This window comes from Scardinius erythrophthalmus, assembly GCF_964197995.2.
Source record: "Scardinius erythrophthalmus genome assembly, chromosome: 1".
Classification (NCBI taxonomy): Eukaryota; Metazoa; Chordata; class Actinopteri; order Cypriniformes; family Leuciscidae; genus Scardinius; species Scardinius erythrophthalmus.
This window is the reverse complement of record NC_138221.1, coordinates 35,355,711-35,382,931: the sequence shown is the minus strand read 5'-3', so window position 1 is coordinate 35,382,931 and position 27,221 is coordinate 35,355,711. Positions and strand designations below refer to the sequence as shown.

Below are 27,221 nucleotides of genomic sequence, written 5' to 3'. Positions count from 1 at the left end.
GAATAGGTGAATATTTTCCCGACGACCTCGTATTATCACCGGCGGTTTAGCATTTTCTATACCGTCAAAATGGCTGCTCCAAATGGCGTGACGTCACGCGGGACGTCCCTATATGGTCCCCAAGTGTCTAGAAATTTCAATCGGTGTAAATCGAGCTTTTGCTATCTTTCTCTGCCTTTGAGAAAATGGAAGCTCAATCGCGCTGATCTTGAATCTCCTCCTTGTGACGTCATAAGGAGAAATGTTACCTCCCCTGTCTCTGCTTTGCCCGCCCAGAGAATATTTTCCGCCCATGAGAAAATGAGCTAGGAAGTAGGAACGCGCGCGATTTTAGTTTGTCCACGAGAGATATCATGGCTTTTGAGCGAGCGAAGCATAACAATTGCTCAATAATTGGATGTAACGTTACAAATGAACACCGAAGGGTTAATACAGAGCTGGGCTTGCTGAACGTCTGAAACTAAAGTCTGGATCACTCTCTTTGGCTCAGCTACACACCTCGGACAAGTAAGTCAACTAATGATATATAAGTGTGTTGCTTTACTGTTTATGGTTGCCTAGACTGTTACACGTAGAATGTGGCTGTCACATTAGCTATGCAGTTTATGCGTGTGAATACACACACTGTAACGCGAGTGTTGTACACTTCTTTGTTATTTGGATAACCGTTTTCCTGTTGGTTATACGGCGCGCGCGATATCCACATTTCAAGATCGCAGAGCTTGATGATGTAATTGTAATAAGATAAATTACAGATGTTACAGATCTCTCATGAAAAGGCAACAGTAGGTTAGCGTTAGCTACATGATAATAACTGTAAACCATCCGAATAAAGTACCGTATCCAGACATAATATTTTAAACTAACCATTCGGAAACGTCCTGCTGGAACCGCTGAGTTGTTGCTTTTCCATCCGGATCAGATTCTGGGTCAAACTGAAATGCTTGAATGACTGCGTGTCCTCGTGCCATTGCTATATCCAACGTAAACATGCACGGACCGGTACCGTTGCGCAAGATGGTCAAGGCCACACCCACCCTCCACCTTGCGCCGCCTTTCTCCTCCTCATTAGTATTTAAAGCTACAGACACCGAAACGGCCTGTTGGAAGGAAGCTCATTCTGGGACTGGCTTGTAGTGGCTATAATTCTGCACCGAGGCTGAATTTTTTAAAATTGATTTCAGATACAGTACTAGGGACCACTAAGGCCTATATTAAAGCCTACAAAAAGTAGCATGTCATGGGACCTTTAAGAGATATCTTCTTTTAACAGATCATTATATAAATATGAGTATACACTCAACCATCCAATCAGAGTTCATATGGTAATGCAGGCTAAACTAAGGCTATAGAAGATTGATTTTTCATAAGTAACTGGCTATGTTGGTTTATCTAGCTAATTGGTTAGCATGAACACAAGGAAAGATATATGTTTAATATGATAAAGACTTAACTGCCAATAATAAAATTCAAACAACAGTTAAGTAGATACAATAACCAGTTCATACCCACCAACCAAACAACCACAATACCCAGAGATTGGAACTTTTGGAGAGCATTCATAATTCCTTACTATCAAAAATTCGCAATATTAATCTGCATCTGAGAATGAGAGTCATGTCAAAATAAGAGTATATATGCACTTGCACTATATTACATATGCCTATTCATTATATATTTTTTTACTCTAATACCATTAAAAAGGTAGGCTATTATTATATGGCCTTCTGCAATTCAGTCCGTTTCCTGTGTCATCTCTCTTTGATATATTGTCGGTTCATTAATATTCAACATATTATTTGCATACTGATTATTTAAATAGTACTAGTATCTATTAAGGTAAGGATATCTTTGATCTAAAATGTTACTAGTAACTAAAAAATAAGCACTAGTTCGATTTTTTTCTTAACAAGTTAGGTATAATTACTAAATTATAAAAGTATAAATACTAGTCACTATTGGAATAAGTATTAGCCTAGCATCTAATAAATAAGACCTAGTATCTAATGAATAAGTACTAGTATCTTTAAAAAGGTACTAGTGCCTAAAGAATAAGCAGTAGTAGCTAATGAATAGTACTTAATGGAATAGATACTACTATCTAAAAAAATAAGTACTAGTAGTATGAAAATAGATACTAGTAGGTTTTAAGGATTAAATGTTAAAACGGCTTGCCATATTTACACTGTTGTCGCTTGCAAAACCCAAATGGCAGAGCAGTGGGTGGAAACGTGCAGATTAAGGGGCAGTAATATTATAATAAGATCCCCTTTCTATGTCAGAAGGGGAGCGACATCTGATTGGAGAAAGGCAGAGAAAGGATCACCAAAACAAAGTTACTGTGTTGTCACTTTTCACCTTATCTGGGTTGGTAGATGCACCGGGGACCAGATTATAACACTTGAACACGGAAAAAGCAGAAGCACACTTTATGCACACTAATACTTCAAGAAGCACAGTATGTTTGTAGGCCAGGGGTTCTTAACTCTGGCCTTCATCGTCCACTTTCCTGTGGAGTTTAGCTCCAACCTTTCTAGTAATCCTGAAGATTGTCACTTCGTCCGAAATCGCATACTGTTTGAGTAGATACCACATTTGAATTTGAACTTACTTTGCAACCGTTAAAAAGGTTTGTTCTATATAGTAAGATTGTGGGTAGTATGAATGAAATTCAGTTGTACTACATCCGCCATATTGTTACTGTCACATTCTTACCAGCGTCAGTTGCATCACTTCACTGCCATTCATAAATCCTCTCTTGTGGCCTCATGGGATAGTAAAGTGTCCATCGTATGCACACTTCAGAATAGAGCCCGACCGATAAAGGATTTTTAAGGCCGATACCGATACAAATATTTGGTGATTTAAAAATCCGATATTCCGATATATCGGCCGATATATATATTTTTTTTAAATCCAGAAGCGCGTAACAAAACATGAACAGATTTCCATAACATTAGTTATTTGTCGTTATTTAAGAGTCCTCACCCTTACTAAAATAATATGATAATGCAGTTTAAAAATAAACTTGTTTGTTTTATTGTCACAACAGAACAGAATATATTCAAGTTCTGATAAATATAATGTATAAAAATACAAACTTAAGATATGAAACTTGAAGTCCTTTGAACAAGAAAAAAGCCAACTATTATTATTAATATTGACAGTAATAATTCAATTATGTAATAATGTGTGTGTGTGTGTGGGAAGAACTGATAAGATTGTAAATGTGTACCTTGAAATGCAATGTAAGTCGCTTTTGATAAAAGCGTCTGCCAATTGTGAATGTTATAAGCTACCTTATAATTACAATGTCAACTTGCTTATCCCTTTACTTGCACTCTTTTAATTCTATCCATCTATTCCATCGAGGTACAACAAACCATTTTCAATCATCATTTGCTGCCTGCCTTCTAAAATCTACTACTTAGTGATGCACTAAATACATTATGTGACTCGTTAATGCTGCGGCTAAACGGAGTCAGCGACGCACACTTGGATTTCACACACGTGTAAAAGAAAAGCTAACTTTTATGCACAGGCTATGTTTGATACTTTTTCTCTATGTCTAAATGTTCACTCCTCGCGTGCCTAACTTACATTTTACAATGTAGAGACTGGAACTACAGATATGCTAGTTATAAATACAGTAATCATTACTTTATTTAGGCAGAATAAGTTCGTTGTGATTTCCAAGCTCATTGATGTTAGCGATCTTCCTTGTATAGTGCCCTCTGGTGGAAAAACTATGCAGCGCCAACACTCATAACATGGTTGAAGGGTGTTTCGTCCGCTTTTATTTTATTTTTTAAATATTCATTTATCGGCCATTATAAATGCCGATACCGATAGTTTGGAAAATGCCTAATATCGGCCCGCCGATATATCGTTCGGGCTCTACTTCAGAATCTCACTGGAAGAAGTAGGTCAGCTCGATGGTGTTTTAAGCCCCCAATGGCTCCTGAGAGGCAGCTAACCCTACCCTCAACCTTAAACCTACCCATCCCCTCGCTGCCTGGAAGGCGTCTTTGGGGGCTTAAAACACCAAACGCCAAGTAGGTCATCCGGATACTTTTTGCCTACTGTTTTTCAAACACTATGCATTCGGACATTCTACTCTGTTGGTGTACTGTTTTTCACAAACTGTATAGTAGGGAAGTATTTGATTTCGGATGCAGCATTTGATTCAGGTCAGGTGTGTTTGATTCGGGTTGGAGCCAAACCTCTCTCCCTTTCGCAATGCCACCTCTTCTTTATAATCTCTCCCCTCCAGCAAACTGTGACTCACTTGAGATTGCAGCAATTGGCAAACGACAATGATCCAACAATCAAATCCCAAAATCAAGACCCACCCTACTTTTTTTCTCATTCGAGAAGTTTTGTCAGTTTGTTTGAGCACTCTCTGACCGTCAAAGGTTTCAATTTACAGTGAGCTTTTACAAGCGGTTGAGCATTGTAGCCAATCACAATTATATCGGATTTGCTCGCCAGTAAGTTAGTCAGAATCCAGGGTTTTTGTTGAACACGAGTCATACACTCACAAATCCTTTCATTATATCCAAAAGAGTAAACACGATGTAAATAAGAGATTCATTGTATAATTAAGACAGTTTTTTTTATTAGCATAACAGTTTTCGCTAGAGTGCAGAATTCAGTGAGCTTGTGCTTGACAGCTTGCTTCCTGTTTATTACCCATTCACAATCTGAATACCAGTTTAGTGCAGAGTTAAAGTACACTGCAAAGTTTATGGATTGACAACCGTATTTAAATGCACCATTGTATCGGAAACTACAATAAATGACAGTGATACCCAACGGACCAGACAAAATGGGTGCTGAATAGGATTTCAAACCACACATGCTTTTTTGCATTTAACACTTGAAAAATATAATCTGATTCCAATGGGATATGCACATGAATCAGATTTGGACTGACAGTCTGAGCGAGGCTTATAATGTACATGTTGTTAAATTAAAATAAATTTTTAGAGGGTTAATGCCTATGTTGATGGTTACAAAATATGCTGTTTTTAGAGTAATTAAAGGGGTCATCGGATGCCCATTTTCCACAAGTTGGTATGATTCTTTAGGGTCTTCATGTAAAGTTTGTAACATACTTTGGTTAAAATTCCTCAATGGTTGTGTAAAACAACACCCTTTTACCTCCTCAAAAACAGCTCTGTTCACAGCAACCCGTTTCGGTGCATGTCTCTTTAAATGATAATGAGCAACTGCTCACCCCACTCCTCTCTTCCATGGGGCGTGTCGACACAAGACACGTAAAGTGATGCCTTGGTGGACAGTATACAAATGGCTGAGGGTGGAAATATGTTAATATGGGACAGTCTGTCAGTGGTCATGGGCGGAGCATGAGCTAAGAAAATCCAAACAGCTTGATTATTGAGAGTGTTAAGGCTTTTTGAGGATTTTTTTAATTGTATGGTGGTTGTGTCCACACAGCAAAGACACATTTATATGCAAACACCATATAAAAGTGAATTTTGCATCCGATGACCCCTTTAAATATAAACGTGTTGAAACTGGTATAAACATTTCAAAACCATATGGATACAAAGAATTTCTAAAAACTAGGCACACAAACTAAAAGATTTTTCCTTGTTTTTATCATCTGCACTCTTGCATGTCTTTGAAGCAGGTGCATAATGTCTAGACGAGGACGTCCAAGAAGATCCAGAGCAGGGACGTCCACAGGACAGTGTGAGGGTCCTGGGGTCCATGTGTTTCTCTTCTGGACCAAAGAGGGAGAGCGCTTCCTATCTTACAAGGAGGGTGAGGTGACGGCTGAAGATCTCACCATCGATGCAGCAAAGGCTGTGGGTAGGTGTAGCTGTGGGTGTGGGTGCCAGTAAGTGCTTGAGTTTCCTTTTCTTGTTTTTGGTCTTGGCGATCTAAAATATTTTCTTTCTCCCTCAGGGATCACTCCTGTCTGTTTTGCCTTGTTTGCTCTCTATGACCCTGCATCCTCGTGTTGGTACAGTCCAAATCACAATTTTAATGCGGAAAACCAGTCTGGCCTGTTGGTGCATTTCCGAATGAGGTGATTATGAGACTGTGTGTGCATGTGTAGAGATTAATGCAATGGTAAGCGCACAAATATGCATGATGTAATGGTGTAAATCAGTGGTTCCCAAAAGTTTTTGAGTGGCGTACACCCTGGGGCATTTAACATCTTCTGTGTACCCCCTCTCTTCCACTTAAGCCACGGTTCCACCGCAGCTTTCCCCAAAAACTAGGGACTTTGGGTGTGTTACTCGGTTTCAGCTGCAGGGACGAGGGTCTAAATGAAGTTACGGGTAAAAATTCCCCCCTCAGAAAGTCCCTGCTCGCGAGGTAGGCTTAGCTGAACATGCCGATGGAAACGCAGACAGCAACAGGTCTGGGGGAAACAAAGTTCCTGAGAGAAATTGTTCCGGGTAATCTCGGTGGAAATTTGGCTTTAGACTCCAGTCACACCTTTTTCATTAAGGGATTTGCCTTTTCCATGCAATTTTTTCCTTTATAAGGGCACAGTTTTTCTAACCATATAAAATATGTAATACTTTATGTCAAACTCTTAAAATGCCATTAATATAATTGAATTAAGATTAAATTTGAGTACTCTATTTAAAAAAGTCCTCGATTGCAATTTACCTGTGTCAAGTAACCGGCAAAATACTGGAAGTGGCACATTCCACGGACAAGAGTCAATGAACCGAATTATTAGACCATTTTCAAAGGATGCATGATGTATTAAAACAATTTAAAAATCATAATATATCAAAGTGCTATTCTGAAATCGAGTTAAATAAATATATGTGCTGCGGATTTAATATATATGCACTTTATTAATTTGCATGCGTGTATTTCATGCATTCATCCATTCAGTCTTTAAGGAATCAAGTGGCTGTATTCATGCATGAGTCATTGAATCATTGACTCTCCTGATTTGTTCAAAGCCACAGGTTCTTTCACTGAAGAAACGTCACTGTCTGTTGCGTGGAGACATACAACAGTTCTGCTGTTGCTTTCGTTGGAATTATTTCATTGCAAAACAGAGGAATCCATTCTGACAATACTGTTAAAAATGTATATCACTTAATATCACCTTTTTTTGTTTAACTTTTTTAAAATCAATATCTCATTTGCAGTCATGAGGATATTTGAGAATTTTTTTTGCTTGTATTAATTTATCAACATTAAAAACCTCACACAGGGCATGTTTTTGTATCGAAGAGAGTCTTAAATCGTTCTCTATGAACAGTCTGTGTCTATATTTGTTTTTCATGATAGTAAGTGCTGAAACCCCACTTTTACAAAGGTACATTGCCGAGAACGGCAGTAATGTAGCGCGATTTGCTAAGGCAGCAGACTCTGCACGCAACATATAATATGCAGTCAGAGTTGACAGCAAAATATGAGGTAATTTGAGGGGATGTCTTGTATTTAACCTTTCACGGCACTATAATTTTCCTGTTTTTACACTAGAGGCTGCATTTTGCCTTTTAGAAATTCATGCTCGGTTTTAATGATATTTTATAGTGGGGTAGGGAAAACTCAGCATTTTGTTCGCGTACCTCACTGTCACCTCTGTCACGTGTTCCCCAGTTTAAGAACCACTGGTGTAAATCTTCAATTAATGTTGTTGCTTTGTAGATTTTACTTCCGTAACTGGCATGGATTAGCTGAAAAGGAACCGGTAGTGACTCGTCATGCGTTACGAATTGGATCTGGAGCAGAGCAGGTGACGTCTCCTTTGCTGGAGATGACCTCCTTGGAATACCTCTTTGCTCAGGTGATTTTTTTTACAGTCACTCAAAATAATTGAAAGAGATTTAATGAGATTTGAACAGAAGAGATGAAACAAAAAACATGTAATAAAATAAAATGTAATTTTCCCATAAAAATAACGCAAAATTGAAACGATATATTTTTTTGTATTTGAAATCGTGTTTTGTTGGGGTTTTCGTCTTATCAGTGTCCAAATATTCTTCATATATTGTCCATATTTACCAAAAAGCAGGATGCCATTCTTTCAAAGTCTTTTAAGTTGTATGTTTTGGTTTCCTTACCAGGCGAAATATGATTTTGTGAATGACTTGACATGTTTGGATGCAGTGAAGGGAGAGGAAGAGATCAGTCGCTTTAAGAATGAGTGTCTGGGTATGGCTGTTCTCCACCTCTCATACACGGCTCTGCAGACTGGCTCTTCTCTACAGGATGTGGCCAAGCAGACCAGGTGTGGGCTTCAGTTTTCTTCATTGTTCAGAGGAAGATCTGAAAGCTGTTTTAAAGAGGAAGTTAAATAAAAGACACAAGACATTGAAGAATGTTACCATATATAAAACAGCAGATAGTCTTTAAAGGGGTCCTATCGTACATAATTCGACTTTTTTTCACTCTGTCTACGCATAATGTTAGTAAAGGTTTTTTTTTCCACCCTCTCATGTTTCCTACTGTGCCTTGGGGACTTCTAAGTGAATGCCCTCTAGGGTTGGGCGGTATTACGGTAATATCGGATACCGCGGGATCTTAAAATAGCACCGGTATCAGTTTCAATACCGTCATTACCGGCACTTATATAGCCTATAATATATATAATTTATTTATTGCCTAAAAAATGCTTATGTGTGGTTGCAGTTTGGCAATATTTCTGGTTCCAACCGAATGAGAAGGGAGAGGCGGTAAATACTGATGAGGCAATTTGTAAATTGTTCCATAAAAAGGTGACCGCGAGAGATGTAAACACCTCTAACCTAATGTCGCATCTCCGAAACTACCACCGACTCACTGCTGCCAGGATGCATTTTGTTCTCGAGTTCATTAAATAAGCGCATTGTTTCGTATTGGTTAAAATATTATAATGTTATTTTTTCCATCTTTCTTGATTATGAAAAGTGAACAGCACAAATAAGATGGGATGCATCGGGAGTCAGACGATTTGACCACTTCAATAAATTTCGTTTTGTAAAAGGCCTCTTTAAAACGAATTTCGTTTTGTATAAATTCTATCTTAATTTTAATAAATTTTTCATCAACCAATTGCGTATATATTTAATATAATCATGACATGATGGGCGATGGCATGCCGCGGTCACTTTAACCGAAACTTGGAGATGGCGATCGTCAATTTCTTTAAACAAAACAATTCAAAACGAAAAGAAATATAGGGTAGCCTACTCTCTGATTAATCCATGATGTGCATTTCTCTCTATGGCGTTCACAGAGATGGCGATCGTCAATTTCTCAAAACGAAAAGACAAAGGCCACTCTGATTATTTAATCCATGATGTGCATTTCTCTCTAGGCGCGTTCATACGGAGATGTGATCATCAATTTCAGCAAACGAAACCATACAAACCGAAAAGAAATAGACTAGCCTACTCTCTGTAATCCATGATGTGCATTTCTCTCTATCGTTCACTATGGAGATGGTGATCGTCAATTTCTTTAAACGAAACAATTCAAAACGAAAAGAAATATAGTCTGATTAATCAATGATGTGCATTTCTCTCTATATGCGCGCTCACTACAGAGATGGCGATCGTCAACTTCCACCTTTACAGAAAAGTTTTATTAAAAATCAAATGGACACGCGTCACCGGATTACAAAGGCACTTCTTGCTTGTTGCACGCACACAGTATTATGTTGAATAATGGTGGGCTCGGGCTCATAATAACAGTTAATGCCGTCGACCGGACTCAGACACAACGTGCACGGCTTGATTTTTTTTTTTTTTTGCCCGATCTGGCATTCAGTTTCTGAACTGTGTAGGCACAAACCAACAGTTTGGTGACGCCGTCTGAGCCCATTATGTCATCATTTTTAATTAGTCACGGTAATACCGTATACCCCGGTAAAATTGGGAGGGGGTTTGACGGTATCAAAATTCGAATACCGCCCAAGCCTAATGCCCTCATTGCATATGCATTGAAATACAGCGCTTTCCTGCAGTCACTCACAAGCTACAGGTTTGCTATCAAATACAGTTTTTAAACTGCCCCATCCTTTAAATTGGCTACAAACCACGAAAGTAGTAGAAAAAATGACCAGGCACCTTGTTAAAAACAAATCTTTGTTTATTTTTAAATGAAATTCATAGCTGTATGTTCTACACACAGCAACAGGGCAAGATGTTGAACTATGAATAGCCATTGCTGATGGGTAAAAGTGGACGGTCATGTGTCTAAATGTCTTCATCTAATGTCAGAAAGTTGCAGAAATACAGAATGAGACATTTTTACAGTATAATTTCAATAAGTAGTCTTTTATTCACTGGGGAGGAAATTACAATGTTTTAGTACATCTATGAAAAAAACTCTTATCTTAAAAGATTGGGGAAAATGTCCTTGATTCCTCATGATATGAATTTCTTTATTCAATTAAATAAAACCCCCCAATATATAATTGAATGACATTAATTGAAGCACTTTCAAATGTGCATTTCTAAATGATTTAATAATTCGTAATGACATGTTTATGCTCCATCCTCCAGCTTTCTCCGATGTATCCCTCAATCTTTTTCCCGACACATTGCCCGGAACAACTTCCTGACAAGGTTCCGTATTCGGCGTGTGTTTGAGAAGTTTGTGAGCAGTTTCCAGCAGCACACAGTGGGCATGGGAAAGCTTGGATCGCAAGAGGTCATGTACAAGTATCTGTCTACGCTGGAGCGTCTGGCTCCTCATTTTGGCGTCGAGACCTTCCCTGTGTTTCTTCTTGAGCTGAAACCTGATGGAGATGGCAGTGGGTCATGCCTCATTGCCTCCCGAACACAAACACCCTCTGGGGAAAACGTAAACACTGAACCTACTTATGAGATCAAGGTGTCTGGATCAACTGGCATATGGTGGAGGAAGTTATCAGCACAAAGGGTAAGTAGATACAGTTGATATTTTACCTTCTTCTTTACTATGGCTGTACTTTTAAATTAGTCACATTTTCCAGGTTAATGACTACATTCATAATCAGAGCGGAGAGACACAGTCATGTGATGAACAGGAAATGGACAACTGGAACACCTTCTGTGACTTCCCTGAGATCTCTCTGATAGCCATTCGGGGCGTAAATGTCAGCATCAGTCGACAAGACAACATGTCAATGGTAAACAGTCTGGTAAAGCTATATTTAGTTTCTATCTTTTGTGTTTTGTATAATATGTGTCCCACCTACATATATTTGTGTTCCAGGAAATGCATTTGGGCTCCAGTCTTCAGGCTCGCTCTCTGGTTTCACTGCTTGATGGGTATTTCCGCCTTACAACCGATGCACATCATTATCTTTGTCACGAAGTGGCTCCGCCCAGAGTGGTTCTCAGTGAGACCAATGACCTGCACGGTCCCATACTGTACGTCGCTCGCATTTCCACATGCAGTCAGTGCGGCCATGTGGTCTTCTTCCATTTTATTGACGTGTTCACTCTTTTCCCTAATGCTAGGGATGAGTTTGTGCTTCAAAAACTAAAGAAAGAACCAGAGGAGGGAGCGTTTATCGTGCGCTGGAGTGTTTTGGATTACCATCGAATAATCCTGGCATCTCTGAGTCGGACAAAGGTAATTCTTTAGATGTATCATGTAAAGGGAACTTGTCTTGGCTTGACTTAACTAGGTGGCAACTGCGAGTTTCTTATTCATTTTAACACATAGTTGCTTGTCAAGCTTGTTCACGAGAATCCTGAGACTTTGTTGTGTTGTTGTGTATAATTGCTAGTGGCGCACACCATTAAATATAAAAAGTTTTTAGCAGCTGCAGCGTACATTTTATGTGGTGAAAGAACAATTTAGTATTACCTGTTTTATACCACTTATTTTCTGTTTGGAAAAGTGGTGGCAAAAAACACAAGTGGTGACAAGATAAACGGTTGCTGTCTATTGAGCAAAATTCCCTTAACTCATCCCACACCTTTTTTCCTACAGAGTGTATTATTACTTTTGAAGCTTCCAATTTTTTCCTGGTAGATGATAAAACATGCACAAAAAAACAAAACAAAACCCCATAGAGACCATAATATACATAACATACAATATACTGTACATAAAATATACAACGTAGAATTAAACATGTAAATAAAAATTATACTAATTCACCCTCTCTATTTTATAAATGCATGTTATAGATCTTATTGTAAACAAGTCACCCATGCATAGGTTTCATTTTTAACTATTGTAATGTTAATTTTTTTTTACCTATCAAAATGTCATAACTGGACCCTCCGGTGGTCCAAGTCACTATACAGAGTGAAACAGATTATTGAAAGGAAAAAGTAGGGCAGACTTCTCTCTGGTGACGTATGCAGGACTTTAAATAATAAACAGATTATTATAAATAATCTGTTTCTCTTGGATGCACGTCACAATACAGAAGAAAACATCTGTCGCCACTTCCGTTTCATCGCTATTTTTCTTAAGAATTTCTGCTTGACTTTAATTCTGGCAGGAAGGAGAAAATCCGATATACAAACAGTTCCGAATTACACACAAGGGCTCCTTGTTCAAACTGGAAGGCTGGGATCAAGAGTTCTTAAGCATAAAGGAGCTCACCGTTAGTTTAAAGACCTCCGTGCTGAAGTCTGGAGAAGACAGTTTCACTTTGAAGAAGTGCTGCCTGCCCAGACCAGGAGGTGAGTGTGTGTGGGTGTGTGTGTGTGTGTGTGTGTGTGTGTGTGTGTGTGTGTGTGTGTGTGTGTGTGTGTGTGTGTGTGTGTGTGTGTGTGTGTGTGTGTGTGTGTGTGTGTGTGTGTGTGTGTGTGTGTGTGTGTGTGTGTGTGTGTGTGTGTGTGTGTGTGTGTGTGTGTGTGTGTGTGTGTGTGTGTGTGTGTGTGTGTGTGTGTGTGTGTGTGCGCGCGTGTGCGTTTTTAGCTTGGCAGACTTTACAGTCAAACCTCTGAGTCATCCTGGATTGAATTTCTGATTAGGAAAAATTCCACAGAGGTACATGATTCTTATCACTTGGTGAGTCATCCTGTTAACGTTTTTTATTGTTGTATTGCAGAGCTATCAAACCTTCTCGTAATGAGAAAGGGTGCAAACAGTAGCATTAAAACTCTCTCTGATTCCCTCAACCTGAGCCAACTGAGATTTCATCAAATCAAGGACAAGGAGATTACAAAGGTATGTGATTATACACAATCAGTCGCCTACTTATCCTCACGAGCTGAGCTCTACAACACCAAACCATTGATAAGGACATTTTCATGCATTCCACTTGGGCAGATTGTACTGATGTACTGATTGCACTGATAAAATGAAAGCAGACACTACCTTATAAATCACACATGTAGTTTGTCATATTGTCAACTATGCACTTTGACCTGGAGGATCTTTACGAAATAAACCTTTAAACAGTGTATAAACATGCATCTCAGGAAAATTCTGATATTTGAAAGGCCAACTGAAATGAAAATTTTAGTTTTTTAGCTTTTAGTGTGAATATGTTAGGATCAAGGTTATGAATTAGCTGGTGTGTTCCAAAACAATGACAAAATTCACATTTAGGAGATATAAGAATTCAAAACTTCAAAACAGTCTCTCACTTCCGCTAAAATGGATCACGGATTTGTATGACATCACCGCGGACTCTTCATCAGCATCTCATCACACATTCCTTCCAATCAAATGCTCTCTAGAATCTAAATCTAAACCTGGCCAACCGTTCACACGTCACAGAGCAATATGGGTTGGAGATGTGAGTTCGGTTGCTCAAACGCTCAAGTTTTATTCCGTTTTCCAACTGAACGTTGGTTAAGAATGAAATGGCTAGAATTTCGTCTACTATTGAATCCAACGTATCATCAGCGCTCGGATTCGCTTCCATGGTGCTGTCAAGTACGACTTGCAGTTTGTGAGGTAAACTAAACGCTATTGGCTATTTGAAAAGGGGGAGGAGCCATTCAATATGTCCCACCGTAACTTCGTGTTACAATGGAAATTACGTAAATGCATCATACAAAGCTGCGCGTTCCAAGGCGCTTCAGTGGGCCTTTAATGTAACTTAATGAACGGCCTTTACAACATATTTCTTTGCATACAGTAATACACAAAAGTACAATTTAATTGGAAATATTTGAGTTACTGTGTGGAAATCTGGGGAAACAACTACAAAACCAACCTACAGTCGTTATGCACATTACAAAAGAGAGCAATCAGAATCATTAATAACGTTGGGTATCAGGAACAGACAAATGTATTATTCTTAAAGTCACATATATTTAAGGTCACTGATATGGTTAAAGAATTCAAAGAGAAGAATTCAATTTTAAAAAGCTTAAAATAAGAACAACTCTAAAAAGTATGTGCATCACTATTTGTGGGGTGAGGTTGAGGAATGGTTTGGAGCAGGTGTTAACATTGTACAAACATTAAAAAGTTATATAAAACCCCTTTATTAAAAGGATATAATGAGGAACAGAGGTGATTGTGAGTGTGGGTTATAAAACTTATTGTATTGGGATATGTTAATATAGGGTGAAGGGTTGTTTGGTGCAAAATGTAAAAGTTGGTTTGGTGTTAAAACTTGTGCTATGTTTGTTATATTGCTATGAATATAAAATTATATATATATATATATACTGGAGCTATTTAGAGTTATATAAGGGGTGGGAAAAATAATAAGCTTCTGCTTCATCCTGCTCCTTTTCGAACATATTGTAATTATTTCGGTATGTTGCAACATACTCATTGTGTTTTATATTATTTGTATCTTTTTTGTTTTTTGAAATAAAATAAATAAATAAGAATAAATAAATAAACTTTGCACAAAAAATATATTGTATAATACATAATAAATAAAAAAACTTAAATTAACTTTAAAAATTATTCTTCACTGACATTGTTTTCAAGTACAGTCATTTTATTAGTGGCAGAATATTTTGTTGTGTTAGAAATAACATCATGATTGAGGGATAGTCGTCATTTGTTCTCAAATTTATGCAAATAGTTTTCAAAAATAAATTATGAAAAATGTGACCTTTATGTAAGAAAAAGTCAAGCCCTGGCTCATAAATACCCGTAATTGACGAAACACCTGTTGATCTTTTTTTTTATGGATACAGGAGCAGCATCTGGGACGAGGCACCAGGACTAACATTTACTCAGGCTGGCTGAAGATACACGGCTCACTAGAGGATGACGTCAACGAATTCAATAACAATCACCGCAACGTAAAAGGCATCCGGGTCGTCCTTAAAATTCTGGACCAGAGCCACAAGGACATAGCGCTAGTAAGAGTTGTCTGGTTAGGAATTGTACGATAAAAACAATGGCAAAAGCATGATGTTGTCTAATTTTTTTCTAGGCATTCTTTGAGACAGCTAGTCTCATGAGTCAGGTGTCACACTGTCATCTGGTCTTTGTGCATGGTGTTTCAGTAAAGGGATCTGAGAGTGAGTGTTGTGCCCTTTTTAATTTCCTCTTTAAAGGGCGCTTGTGTCGTCATAGGTGTTTTTGTTGAGCTCCTTTTTTATGCACAATCTGTACTTTTTACCATCCGTCAGACACATTATGTATCTGTTGACTGGACTGTTTTTATTTGAACAGACATCATGGTGGAGGAGTTTGTGGAGTTCGGCCCATTAGATGTGTTCCTGCACAGAGAGAAGGGTCGTGTCACTCCTCAGTGGAAGTTTACTGTTGCTAAACAGCTTGCCAGTGCTCTTTGCTATCTTGTGAGTGTTGAATTCAATATGGGACTTATAAAATAGGACAGCTTGCATCCATAATTGACAAAAAAATCACTCTGATTATTCTAAATTATTAGTCTGTGTTAGAATGAATAACACGAATACTATCCTATTTCACCCCAAAATTGACCAGACCAGTTAACATTACTGTAATGTAAATTAAGTTTATTATAATTATTAAAATACATTAATGAGATTATTTAAATTGCACACACACACAAGTCACTCACACACAGAGATTGGAGACACACACACAAACATTCAAAATACTTATCAACGCTGCCCCGCGACTTTTATTAATAAAATAGCTTCGCAAATAAATTACTACATTATATTTCTCAGCAATGAGAGGGAAAAAGCGCTGTTTTTGTTGTAATTAAACTCACAGCTTCATTATTAGTAGAGAGAGATGCTGAACAGATGCAGGTAATTCACACACTCATCTCTATCTCTATCTCTCTATTTATCTCTACTTATTTGAAGCTAACGAGCCATAACTGACGAAAATAATTGTCACTTTTACCCTTCTGGCAAAATATTGTGTTGCAAAAACATCAATGACAGCTTTAAGTTGTCATTGTTGGCAAATGAACATGGTATAAGCGGGATAATCCACGGCTAGCTGTGCATTAAACTAAATGAATTCACTCCGCTTCGCATCAGGTGGTTCCTTGCCTCCACGTTGCACATTAAAATCGTTAATACACAGCTAGCCTTGGATTATCCCTATTATTATTTTTTTTTTTTGTGAGATTGACCCATCACATTGTTCTTCACAGGAGACAAAGCGCTTGGTCCATGGAAATGTCTGTGGCAAGAATATTCTGGTGGTCAGGAAGGGTTTGGAGGAGGGCTCATCCCCTTTTGTGAAGCTCAGTGACCCAGGCATTTCTCTCTCGGCTCTGTCTCGTGGAGGTAACCAAGAACTGTGTTGTTATTCACACATAATGTACATCGAGATGAGTACATCCTGTCCTTCTTTATCTGTGTCATTTTTCTAGTTACTTCACCCCGCTTGTCACTACTGTTTACTTCATCAGATTCTCTCATGGTTGATAGAACAGGAAGCTACAAACCAACCACTTCCTAATGGTGATGCTCACTTCCTTTAGTCTAGCACGTGTTTTAATGTCAAGGATGATCACATTAACAGCACCGAAGCAGCTGTCCAGAATAAACAGTGACAGAAACCCTAAGTGTTAAGTGAATTAGTAACACACTAAAACTACTCAGCTCATAATAAGATCATAATGGCGGGGTTTGCAGAGGAAAGAACCGCTCACGTTTTCTCCAGAAAATGTAAAAGTCTGTGTTTGATATGTTTGTGTTTTTATGTGCAGAGCGTGTGGAGAGAATCCCGTGGATCGCCCCGGAGTGTATCGCCGACGGGGCCCGTATAGGAAGCGCTGCCGACCAGTGGAGCTTTGGAGCAACTCTGTTGGAAATCTGCAACAACGGAGATCTTCCTGTCAGCGGCAGCACACTGCCTGAGGTACGGCTTCCTCTAGCTGTGCACCTGACAACCCACACTCTCAACGTTTGCTCACAAGCTCTCCTCTGTCTACAGAAAGAGCGATTCTATGAGACGCAGAGTCGCCTGCCGGTGCCGTCATCTCAAGAGCTGGGCAGCTTTATCAGCATGTGTCTGACCTACGACTCTGCCGCACGGCCGTCATTCCGGACCATTCTGAGAGAGCTAACTGAGATTCAGATTAAAAGTGAGCTTTTAACGCAGTGAAATCATTCATGCTGTGGGGTTTTCTATTTATTGTATTATCATTAAAGCCAGTTTTCCACTGTGTTAACCGTTCCATTCCGTGCCAAACCGGTCCAGCCTGTACGGATATGGATTCGAGCTCTTTTTAATGTAATACAAATGCGTCAGTCGTTGTCTTGGTAGTGCAAGAGTTTACAGATGGTATGCAGTGCAGTGTAAATAGTGAGCACGTTATGGATGATAATCGGATATTTCTATTTTTAACTTGTGTTTAAGTCACTCAAATAGCGCTATTCGCAATCTACAGAGAAACTGGTAGCCATGCAATGGACAAGTCACTAATCCTGAGTGGCGACATCACTACACGCATTTTATTAGCCAGACGTGCCAAGATCAGTTTGTAATCATGCTGTGCCAAACCAAGCTCAAGTGGAAATGTAACTGGAACCGTTCGCCCCGAGTCCGATGGAGAAAAAGCGGCTAAAGATGGTGTTGGATAGTTTGCCCAAAAAACAAGTTTAATCAGTAAGAAATATATTAAAATAATAATTCCAAACAAAACCAAACAAAAGATCTATTAAAATGAGCATTTCTGGTTTTCGACCCAGTGTGTCCAAAAAAACAAGTAATAAAAACTCAGTGAGTGTTTTAGCGCAATTTTCTGACGTCATGGGATCACAACACTAAGAGATAGTAAATCTTTTCCTGGATTTTTTTTTGTGCGTTCCCGAGATTAGACCTTCCTTAACATAATGCCGAAAACCCGAAGTCTCTAGGTGGTCTGGTTGAGGAGTAGATAGAAGTGCAAGATTGGTGCGCACAGACAGAACAGAAATCATGAGTTAAAGGGTAAGTTCACCCAAAAATGAAAATGATGTCATTAATGACTCACCCTCATGTCGTTCCAAGCCCGTAAGACCTCCGTTCATCTTCGGAACACAGTTTAAGATATTTTAGATTTTGTTCGAGAGCTTTCTGTTCCTCCATTGAAAGTCAATGGACGGCATACTGTTCACGTCCAGAAAGGCAATACAGACATCATCAAAGTAGTCCATGTGACATCAGTGGCTCAATCTTAAGTTTATCAAGCGACGAGAATACTTTTTGTGCGCAAAAAGTAAACAAAAATAACGACTTTATGCCACTATTCATTTCCTTCTCTCTGTGCCTCAAGTGAGTTCGCGTAGTGTTTTTGCGTAGCGCGTCTGTGTTGTACGTCACACGTAGGCTCACTATTGGCCGACGCTGGTCATGTGTGATGCGTGTGACGTACAACACAGACGCGCTACGTTGAAACACTACGCGAACTCACTTGAGGCACAGAGAGAAGGAAATTAATAGTGGCATAAAGTCGTTATTTTTGTTTACTTTTTGCGCACAAAAAGTATTCTCGTCGCTTTGATAAACTTAAGATTGAGCCACTGATGTCACATGGACTACTTTGATGATGTCTGTATTGCCTTTCTGGACATGGACAGTATGCCGTCCATTGACTTTCAATGGAGGAACAGAAAGCTCTCGAACAAAATCTAAAATATCTTAAACTGTGTTCCGAAGATGAACGGAGGTCTTACGGGCTTGGAACGACATGAGGGTGAGTCATTAATGACATAATTTTCATTTTTGGGTGAACTAACCATTTAACAATCGCAATTTTGTCCGGTGGAAAATTGCGCTAAAAATTTAAACATGAATTTTCTTTTCAGTACATCACTGTATTAGTATCAGCTGATATCACTTTTTTCTATCCCATGTTACAAAAGAACTAAGCAATACATTAAAATGTTAATGTCTTAAAGCATGAAAATGTTTATCTGGAACTGATTTTTTTGTTGTTGTAAAGAATATTGATTTATGTTGTCAGCCATAATATTGTTTATCAAGCATAACAAATATCATTATCAGTATCGGCCAAAATTTAGATGGTACTGAATTAATACTATATTCATGTTTTATAGTATTTGCACTGTAAAACAAACAAAAAAAAACTTTTTGTTTGTGAATTCAGAAATTGTTATGCTATTCTCTTCCTCAAAAGATCCAGACATTTCATCCGAATGTGAGTCACTTCCAGACAGAGACCCCAGCATATTTTACAAACGTTACCTAAAGAAGATGAGGGATCTGGGAGAGGTCAGTTCACGGTTTCTGTGTTCAGACTGTGTTCAGATCTTACCGTCATATGGCAGTTATGATACTGTGTGACCTGCTTACAGGGACATTTTGGAAAGGTGATGCTGTACGTCTATGACCCTAGCAATGATGGAACAGGAGAATATGTTGCAGTGAAGGCCTTGAAACAAGAGAGTGGAAGTAACCTTCACGATTCCTGGATGAAGGAGATCGAAATACTCAAATCACTTTACCACAACAATATTGTCAGATACAAGGGGTGTTGTACTGAACTGGGTGAGCAAAACGGCTAATATGCATGCTTCAAATTCTAGGAAAATTGACTCAATACTAAAGTCCATTACTAAATATCGAGTCTTATCCAGTTTTTTTGGTCTAATAAAACCCTCTCTTGAATAACAACTCCACCTTCACTGACTATAGCAAGCAGCAAATCAGTAGGAAATATTTCATCTACTCGTGCAAAATGTGATGCCACACTCATAGTGCAGCATATGTGGTATTTTGTTTTAGGTGGACAGGTGGTACAATTAATCATGGAGTATCTTCCACTGGGAAGCCTCAGAGAGTACCTGCCTAAACATCGGTTGGGAATCGCACAAAGTCTCCTGTTTGCACATCAGATCTGTTTGGTGAGGAATTCAGACACATTAAAGTCATACTGAAGCTAACTGATAGTCCTCCCTCTTCTAATATGTCCCATGTTGTCCAATCTGTACTGCTGCACCTTTAGGGGATGGACTATCTGCACTCCCAGCGGTACGTCCACCGGGATTTGGCCGCACGGAATGTTTTGGTGGAGAATGAAGGTGTGGTTAAGATCGGTGACTTTGGCTTGACAAAGTACATTCCCGAAGGGGAGATCTACTATCGTGTTCGTGAGGACGGAGACAGTCCTGTGTTCTGGTAAGCTGTAATAGCTAGAGGCTTGGGCAGATGGAAAATGTTCTCTTATGGTGATAACATCTTGGAGAATGCTTTTATCAATAAAACATGGTCTGTTAATGGATTTATGGACGTTATTAGACATAATGTGGTGTCACTCAGTGAAAGCACAAGTATGTTTGATATCGATCGACACAGAGAACGTTAGAATAATCGAATGATTCCACAGAAAATAAAATAATTGAATAAGAAACACAATTTTTTGCACCCTTAGGTTTATCTCCAGACTTTGAAATGTTAAAGTCTTCCTGAAGTCAATAATTGTATCCCTCAAAACTCATCTTTGATCACCAAAATTACATATTTAAACCTTGAATTCCTTGAAAACTTTAATGCCTTAAAATAGCTTGAATGTAACTCTACACCCTTGCTTCATTTAGTGCTCACTGTTCTATGAATATGCAAATTAGCCCCGCCTCCACTCACTCACACTGGCTCAGATTGGTTACAAGGTAGTTTGTGACATCAGAAACACTAGCGATTTCAAACCGCGTTTTTGAGACTGACTTCGCTGCAGATTTAAGGAGAAAATACTCAAAGCAATGCTGTTGACTTATGAATTTACACATGGTTTGTCTTAAAGGGCACCTATTATGCCCTTTTTTAGAAGATGTAATATTGGTCTTGGGTGTCCACAGAATGCATTTGTGAAGTTTCAGCACAAAATACGCCACAGTTAATTTATTATAACCATTTGAAAATGTCATTTTTGGGGCCTGTTTTAAAAAGAGCTGTTTTGGCGTCTACAACTTTAAATGTAAATGAGCTGCATAATCCCCGCCCTGCTGGACCTAGATGATGAAGAGACTCCGGCACAGAATAAACACGAATGAGAATGGACTAAACGTATCGGAATGGTTATTTGATACATTTCTGTACTTACAAAGTTTTAATCGCGTCCCTTTTGCCATTATGGATGTGCAACACACACACACACACACACACACACGAACTGTGATAACGTTCGCGCAATTTTTTGAAACTACACACACACACACACACACTACTGTGAAGTACAAACGAATTTTTTTATTTATTTCTTAAGGGGAGGGAGATAGACGTTTATAGCCTACTGTCTATGGAGATAGAGAAGACCTTAATTTATTTACATTTGTAAATGCTGCAAAAAATGCCTACGTGACATAAAACTGTCTGACGTTGTTTGTTGAGACATCCTATGACGAGTTGACGACGACAATAAATAGCTTTAGACGCATTTGTTGTTGAACTTGCTGACATCGATTGAAATGACTATTTGCTCAAAAATCATAAAATACACTTACTTCTTCTGGAGGTGACGTTGGCGATCGTGAACTGTAGGCAACGATCCACACTCTAGGATTAACTTTGACCCTCGTTCACTAAACAGTCAGTCAGAAAATGAATCTCGTATTTAGGAAGTTTAAGTGGTGCCTTTTCTTCATAAATAAAATCCATCCGCTGCGTTTTCAGTGGCTCTGATGTTAGTGAAGACTAGTATGTCCATTCTTACATCCCACAACAGAACACCTACACTTCTTAGGAGACATTACCGGCTGTCGCTGAGGATGCAGATCACCGAGGGCGGGGTCTATGCCAAAACCAGATGTCAATCAAATCACGTCGGTGGGGCTTAGCTCATTTCTACGTCACAGTGAGGGAAATCTAGAACAGGGTGTTCTGAGACAGTGCTTATGATTTATTGAGATAGTAAAAAAACTACTGGGTGGATTTTTATCATTCTAGCGTGGTTTTGCTCACACACTGCCAACACACATTTATGTTCAAACACCATGTAAAAGTGAATTTTGCATAATAGGTGCCCTTTAAAGCGTATTAAAAACACCACATAGACAGATAAACAACATTAAAAACTTGATTTTCACCACAGGGGGACTATCTCTGGGCTTAAAACAAACAGAGCAGTTATTCCAAAACATGTTATTTCTTGGGTTTTCAGGTATGCCATAGAATGCCTGAAGGAGAGCAAGTTTTCCTTTGCCTCTGATGTTTGGTCTTTTGCTGTGACCCTCTATGAGATTTTGACCAACTGCAATCATCGCCAAAGCCCTCCTTCGGTAAGTCTCGGTTTTATGTCATTTTTTGTATTGGCTTGTTGTGTTTATGCTAAAAGTGCAATCAGTAATGTTCAGATTTTACACATAAAGATATGAATGAGTTGCCAAATACACTACTGTTCAAAAGTTTGGGGTCAGTAGAATTCTTTTAATGTTTTTGTAAAAAGTTTCTTCTGCCCACTAAGCCTGCATTTATTTGATCAAAAATACAATAAAAACAGTAATGAAATGTAATTTATTCCTGTGATCAAAGCTGAGTTTTCAGTATCATTACTCCAGTCTTCAGTGTCACATGATCCTTCAGAAATCATTCTAATGTAAGGATTTGCTGCTCAAAAAACAATTATTGTTGTTGTTGTTATCAACGGTATTAAAATGTCAATTTTAATGACGTGTATAGTATGAGACAGAGAAAAACTAGGGATGCATCGATATGAAAATTTTTGCTGATACCGATAATTCTTTATATTTGAAAGCCGATAACCGATATATTGTCCGATAAACCTTAATCCAAATTTTTATATAATTGTTGAGAGCCTGATTACAAAATCAAGTCTCACCATTAAAAGCCATGTCCCAAGCACACAATTATAATGTTCTCATTTTAATTTTATGTAGCCTATATACACTGGACTTGCGCTGCACAGGTTGCCCTTAAAGGAGAACTCCGGTCAATTTTAACATTGAGCTAATTTTTTTGTACATTTGGAGTGCTGTCAATACAGAGAACAACGACAAAAATCGCTGTTGCCTACACCGAGTTATCCTCTTTTTAAAATTTACACCCTGTTGACTTCAATGGGGCAAGTACTAAACCTGCTTTTAGCCTCTTAACATCCTTGATGTGTCATTACAAGTGCACAGGTCATGTGAGTGATTCCTTCGGAGTGAACACGGTGAATCTGACTGCAGTAGATGTGAAAGATATGGATAAGATATTGTCGAGTTCGCGCGCATAGGTTTAGTTACCTATGATCACGCGTGTGAACTCGACACTCGATTACTATGGACCTCGACCGAAAACAGGATGTAAATACAGGTATGTGCGCTGGCTGAAATAACATCATTTTTATACATTTCTTTCACATCTACTGCAGTCAGATTGACCCGCGTTCACTCCAAAGAAATCACTCACATGACCTGTGCACTTGTAATGACACATCAAGGATGTTAAGAGGCTAAAAGCAGGTTTAAAACTTGCCCCACTGAAGTCAACAGGGTGCAAATTTTTAAAAGAGGATAACACGGTGTAGGCAACACCGATTTTTGTCGTTGTTCTCTGTATTGACAGCACTCCAAATGTACAAAAAAATGAGCTCAATGTTAAAATTGACCGGAGTTCTCCTTTAACTATATTTCCCTTTTTTGAAGTTATTCCAATCATATTTCAAGCCATTCAAAACCATCATGTTGAACAGCGCGCATCTGAAGTGTCTCAGCTGAAGGAAATAATCCATTATTTGTTGGCTTTAATATATCGGCCAAATTTTCTTATCGGGCCGATAACGATAACATTAAAAATTAATATCGGCCACCATATCGGTATCGGCCGATATATATTAATTTTTAATGTTATCGTTACCGTGCATCCCTAAGAAAAACAAAGACGAAATGGAATAAAACCTAACAAATGCTAAACAGATCTGGTGTGACAGAGTGACAAGTATTAAACAAACCTTATGCATCCAAGCCAATAGAGGTCAGTATAGAGCACACGACATTTGAAACAAACAGCCAACAAAACTAAATGTAATTGAATTCAACTGCTTCCTTTATTTCATTAAACACCCAAAAACATTTATTCACCCTCATTGTCATTACAAACCTGTCTGACTTAATTCTGTGGAAGTCTTATAAAGCTATATGTTGGCTTTACATAAAGAACAGACCAAAATTGAAGTTGTTATTCACTGAAAATCTTGCCCTCAGTCATAACGCTCAAATCTCATTCCATGAATATGACCACCAATTGGATTTGCAACATATAGTATGTTGTATGGAAAAGAACAGTGTGAGCATTCATCGTAATGTCTCATTTTGTGTTTCACAGAAGAAAGAAAGCCTTTGGAACTATTTCTTTAAGTTTGCAATATCTCTTAAGCTGATAGATGTATGACTTTGTTTTCCATAGAAATTCTTTGAGATGATGGGATTGGTCCATGGTCAGATGACTGTGGTTAAACTTATTAGCCTCCTGGAGAAAAACGAGAGATTGCCGTGCCCTCGAGACTGTCCCCGTGAGGTAGTGTGAAACTAAGCGGCACATATATTTATAAATACAAAAATTCGTACAAGTTTATTCGAACAACAGCTTCATTTCCTGAATCCTTATTGCAGGTTTACTTACTGATGGAGCAATGCTGGGACTTCAACCCTGGGCAGCGTCCGCCATTCAAATCCCTGGCTGAGTCTCTTGACGAAATACGGGGAACATACAGCCTGCAACCGTCTGTGCAGCTCGCTCAGCTCAACCAAAGCTGACCTGACCTTCTCTCTCTCTCTCTCTCTCTCTCTCTCTCTCTCTCTCTCTCTCTCTCTCTCTCTCTCTCTCTCTCTCTCTCTCTCTCTCTCTCTCTCTCTCTCTCTCTCTCTCTCTCTCTCTCTCTCTCTCTCTCTCTCTCTCTCTCTCTCTCTCTCTCTCTCTCTCTCTCTCTCTCTCTCTCTCTCTCTCTCTCTCTCTCTCTCTCTCTCTCTCTCTCTCTCTCTCTGTGCTGTTCTCACAGCCTGTAACCACAGCACTTCACTTTGAGCCTGACCACACTTGGCTATTCATGCCATTGGCCCATATTTTCAGAAAAGAGGATTTTTTATACAAATGTTCTGTTTAAGGAAACCCACATACTATACCTCTTTTTCCACCGAAACTGTGCCGGTGTTCGGGCTGGAGTCAGCGCTCGGATCTGCAAACCTCCCTCAGAAATGCTTAGAGAGGTGAACAGTGACATAAAACTGTATACAGCTATTTATTTCAGATGGACGGGGAAAATAAAGTGCTTAGCGTAACTGCATGAGAAAAAATAGCAACAGTGTTTTGTCAACTATTTTATATATATATATATATATATGGAGCAGAGCAATGGGAGGGGCATGTTTCTTTTGGGTAGGGATGTGCTTGTTTGGGTGTCAGTTTTAAATATCAACAGTGTTTCTCAGAAATCGCTTACTGCACCTTTGTCCTGCTGTTAAACTGTAATAACCAAAGAATGCATAGTTGTGAACATTATTCATTCCTAATCAATGTAACTTTGTGTAAATACTCTGAGGTGTGTTTGCTTGCTTTCTGCTTTTATTGATAGTAAGCAAAGTCTGTGACAGGCTGTTATTTGGAAGGCCTTAAGAATATGAATTAAGATGTTTACAGTACGATATAAATGCCGCTTTGAATGTGTTTCTTTTTAATTTATATTTTTTCTTTTTTTTTTAAAAAATGTGCAATTCTACTTACAGTATGTTTTATGGCCTTTTGTACACCATCTTGAGTGAAATGCTATTGTCTTAATTGTCCCACTGAATGTATCTATAAAAACTCTTATAATAAATGTAAGTATTGAAAATGTATACCAAAATACAATTTTTTGGATGCATCTTGCTTTTTATAACTGGATCCTTTTGAATTTTCATTCGATCAGAAAGAGTCAGTCAAATTTATCCTTTTTTGTATGCTCGACTTCTCCTGGTCCGCTTAAACCTCGACCCTCCACAACTGTGTGCAAGCTTATGTTCATTTTAAATGCAACGCTCACATCTAAAAAATCCAGTCAACTAATGCTGCATAAAACTGACTCCGCAACTTTTTTTTTTTTTCTTCTTCAATAATCCGATATCACAATATGTAGGAAAAGATCTGTTGCTACTTCCATTTCAGCGTGACTTTGATGGCGCGCAGATGCAAGACCTGGTGCTTTAGGCCAGCTCTTGATACCATGACCAGTTATACAAAACTATAGCACATTTTAACAACAACTGTGAACCCCTATTGATGGGACCCATGGCGCTCTTCTCTCTAGTAATATGGCACATAGTTTTAGAGTTGAACCTTGACTAACTGGGGCCCAGGTCAGGAAGCAAAAAGACTGGCTAAACCGACCATCTGCTAGCTGTCTTACGTCACAGAAGTCAGATAAATCTTGATGTTTAATAAATAAATAAAAAAACAGATATAATACAGATGAACAAATGATAAAGTGTGGTTTGCTGAATATTAGGTCCATTTCTACAAAAGCACTTTTTGAAAAGGATATGATCACAGATCATAACTGTGTGTTTGACAGAAACCTGGCTAAAACCAGACGATTACATTACTTTAAATGATTCCACCCCACAAGATTACTGTTAGAAACACGAGCCTCGTCTAAAAGGCAAAGGGAGAGGTGTTGCTGTATTTTATATTAATATATCCAGTATTACTCAGAAGTCTAGTTTCAAATATAAATCTTTAGAAGTGATGGTGCTTTATTTAACATTGTCCAAGACTCTTTAAGTGATAAATTACACTTGACATTTGTACTGGCCACTGTATACAGGCCACCAGGGAACCATAAACACTTTATCAAAGAAGTGTTCACTTTTTCTATCTGAAAAAAATAGTTATATTAGTACTGGCTTGCTGCAGACAAAGTTTTAATTGTTGGAGATTTTAATATCCATGTATGCATTGCAAGAGAAGATGCTATAAGCAATGAAATGTATGATGCG

The 27,221-nt window shown here is 38.5% G+C and overlaps 1 protein-coding gene across 3 annotated transcripts in view; it reads left to right on the top strand.

Moving 5' to 3' along the window:
- The window catches only part of tyk2 (tyrosine kinase 2), a 33,592-nt gene extending 8,513 nt beyond the window's left edge, over window positions 1-25,079 (top strand). The window contains exons 2-24 of one of the 3 annotated variants that reach the window (XM_081384276.1): window positions 5,657-5,838; window positions 5,935-6,058; window positions 7,654-7,792; window positions 8,073-8,236; window positions 10,494-10,872; window positions 10,946-11,101; window positions 11,188-11,345; window positions 11,436-11,550; window positions 12,434-12,617; window positions 12,989-13,107; window positions 15,048-15,215; window positions 15,290-15,377; window positions 15,532-15,659; window positions 16,454-16,589; window positions 17,015-17,166; window positions 17,242-17,392; window positions 19,430-19,524; window positions 19,608-19,800; window positions 20,038-20,156; window positions 20,258-20,430; window positions 22,409-22,526; window positions 24,658-24,768; window positions 24,864-25,079. In XM_081384276.1, the coding sequence (XP_081240402.1) occupies window positions 5,664-5,838; window positions 5,935-6,058; window positions 7,654-7,792; window positions 8,073-8,236; window positions 10,494-10,872; window positions 10,946-11,101; window positions 11,188-11,345; window positions 11,436-11,550; window positions 12,434-12,617; window positions 12,989-13,107; window positions 15,048-15,215; window positions 15,290-15,377; window positions 15,532-15,659; window positions 16,454-16,589; window positions 17,015-17,166; window positions 17,242-17,392; window positions 19,430-19,524; window positions 19,608-19,800; window positions 20,038-20,156; window positions 20,258-20,430; window positions 22,409-22,526; window positions 24,658-24,768; window positions 24,864-25,007 (3,489 nt within the window). In that variant the 5' untranslated portion in view covers window positions 5,657-5,663 and the 3' untranslated portion in view covers window positions 25,008-25,079. Of the gene's footprint in view, window positions 1-5,653; window positions 5,839-5,934; window positions 6,059-7,653; window positions 7,793-8,072; window positions 8,237-10,493; window positions 10,873-10,945; window positions 11,102-11,187; window positions 11,346-11,435; window positions 11,551-12,433; window positions 12,618-12,988; window positions 13,108-15,047; window positions 15,216-15,289; window positions 15,378-15,531; window positions 15,660-16,453; window positions 16,590-17,014; window positions 17,167-17,241; window positions 17,393-19,429; window positions 19,525-19,607; window positions 19,801-20,037; window positions 20,157-20,257; window positions 20,431-22,408; window positions 22,527-24,657; window positions 24,769-24,863 lie in introns of those variants that run through there. The other 2 variants (XM_081384275.1, XM_081384277.1) reach the window with 2 other exon arrangements.
- The last annotated feature ends 2,142 nt before the right edge of the window (window positions 25,080-27,221 follow it).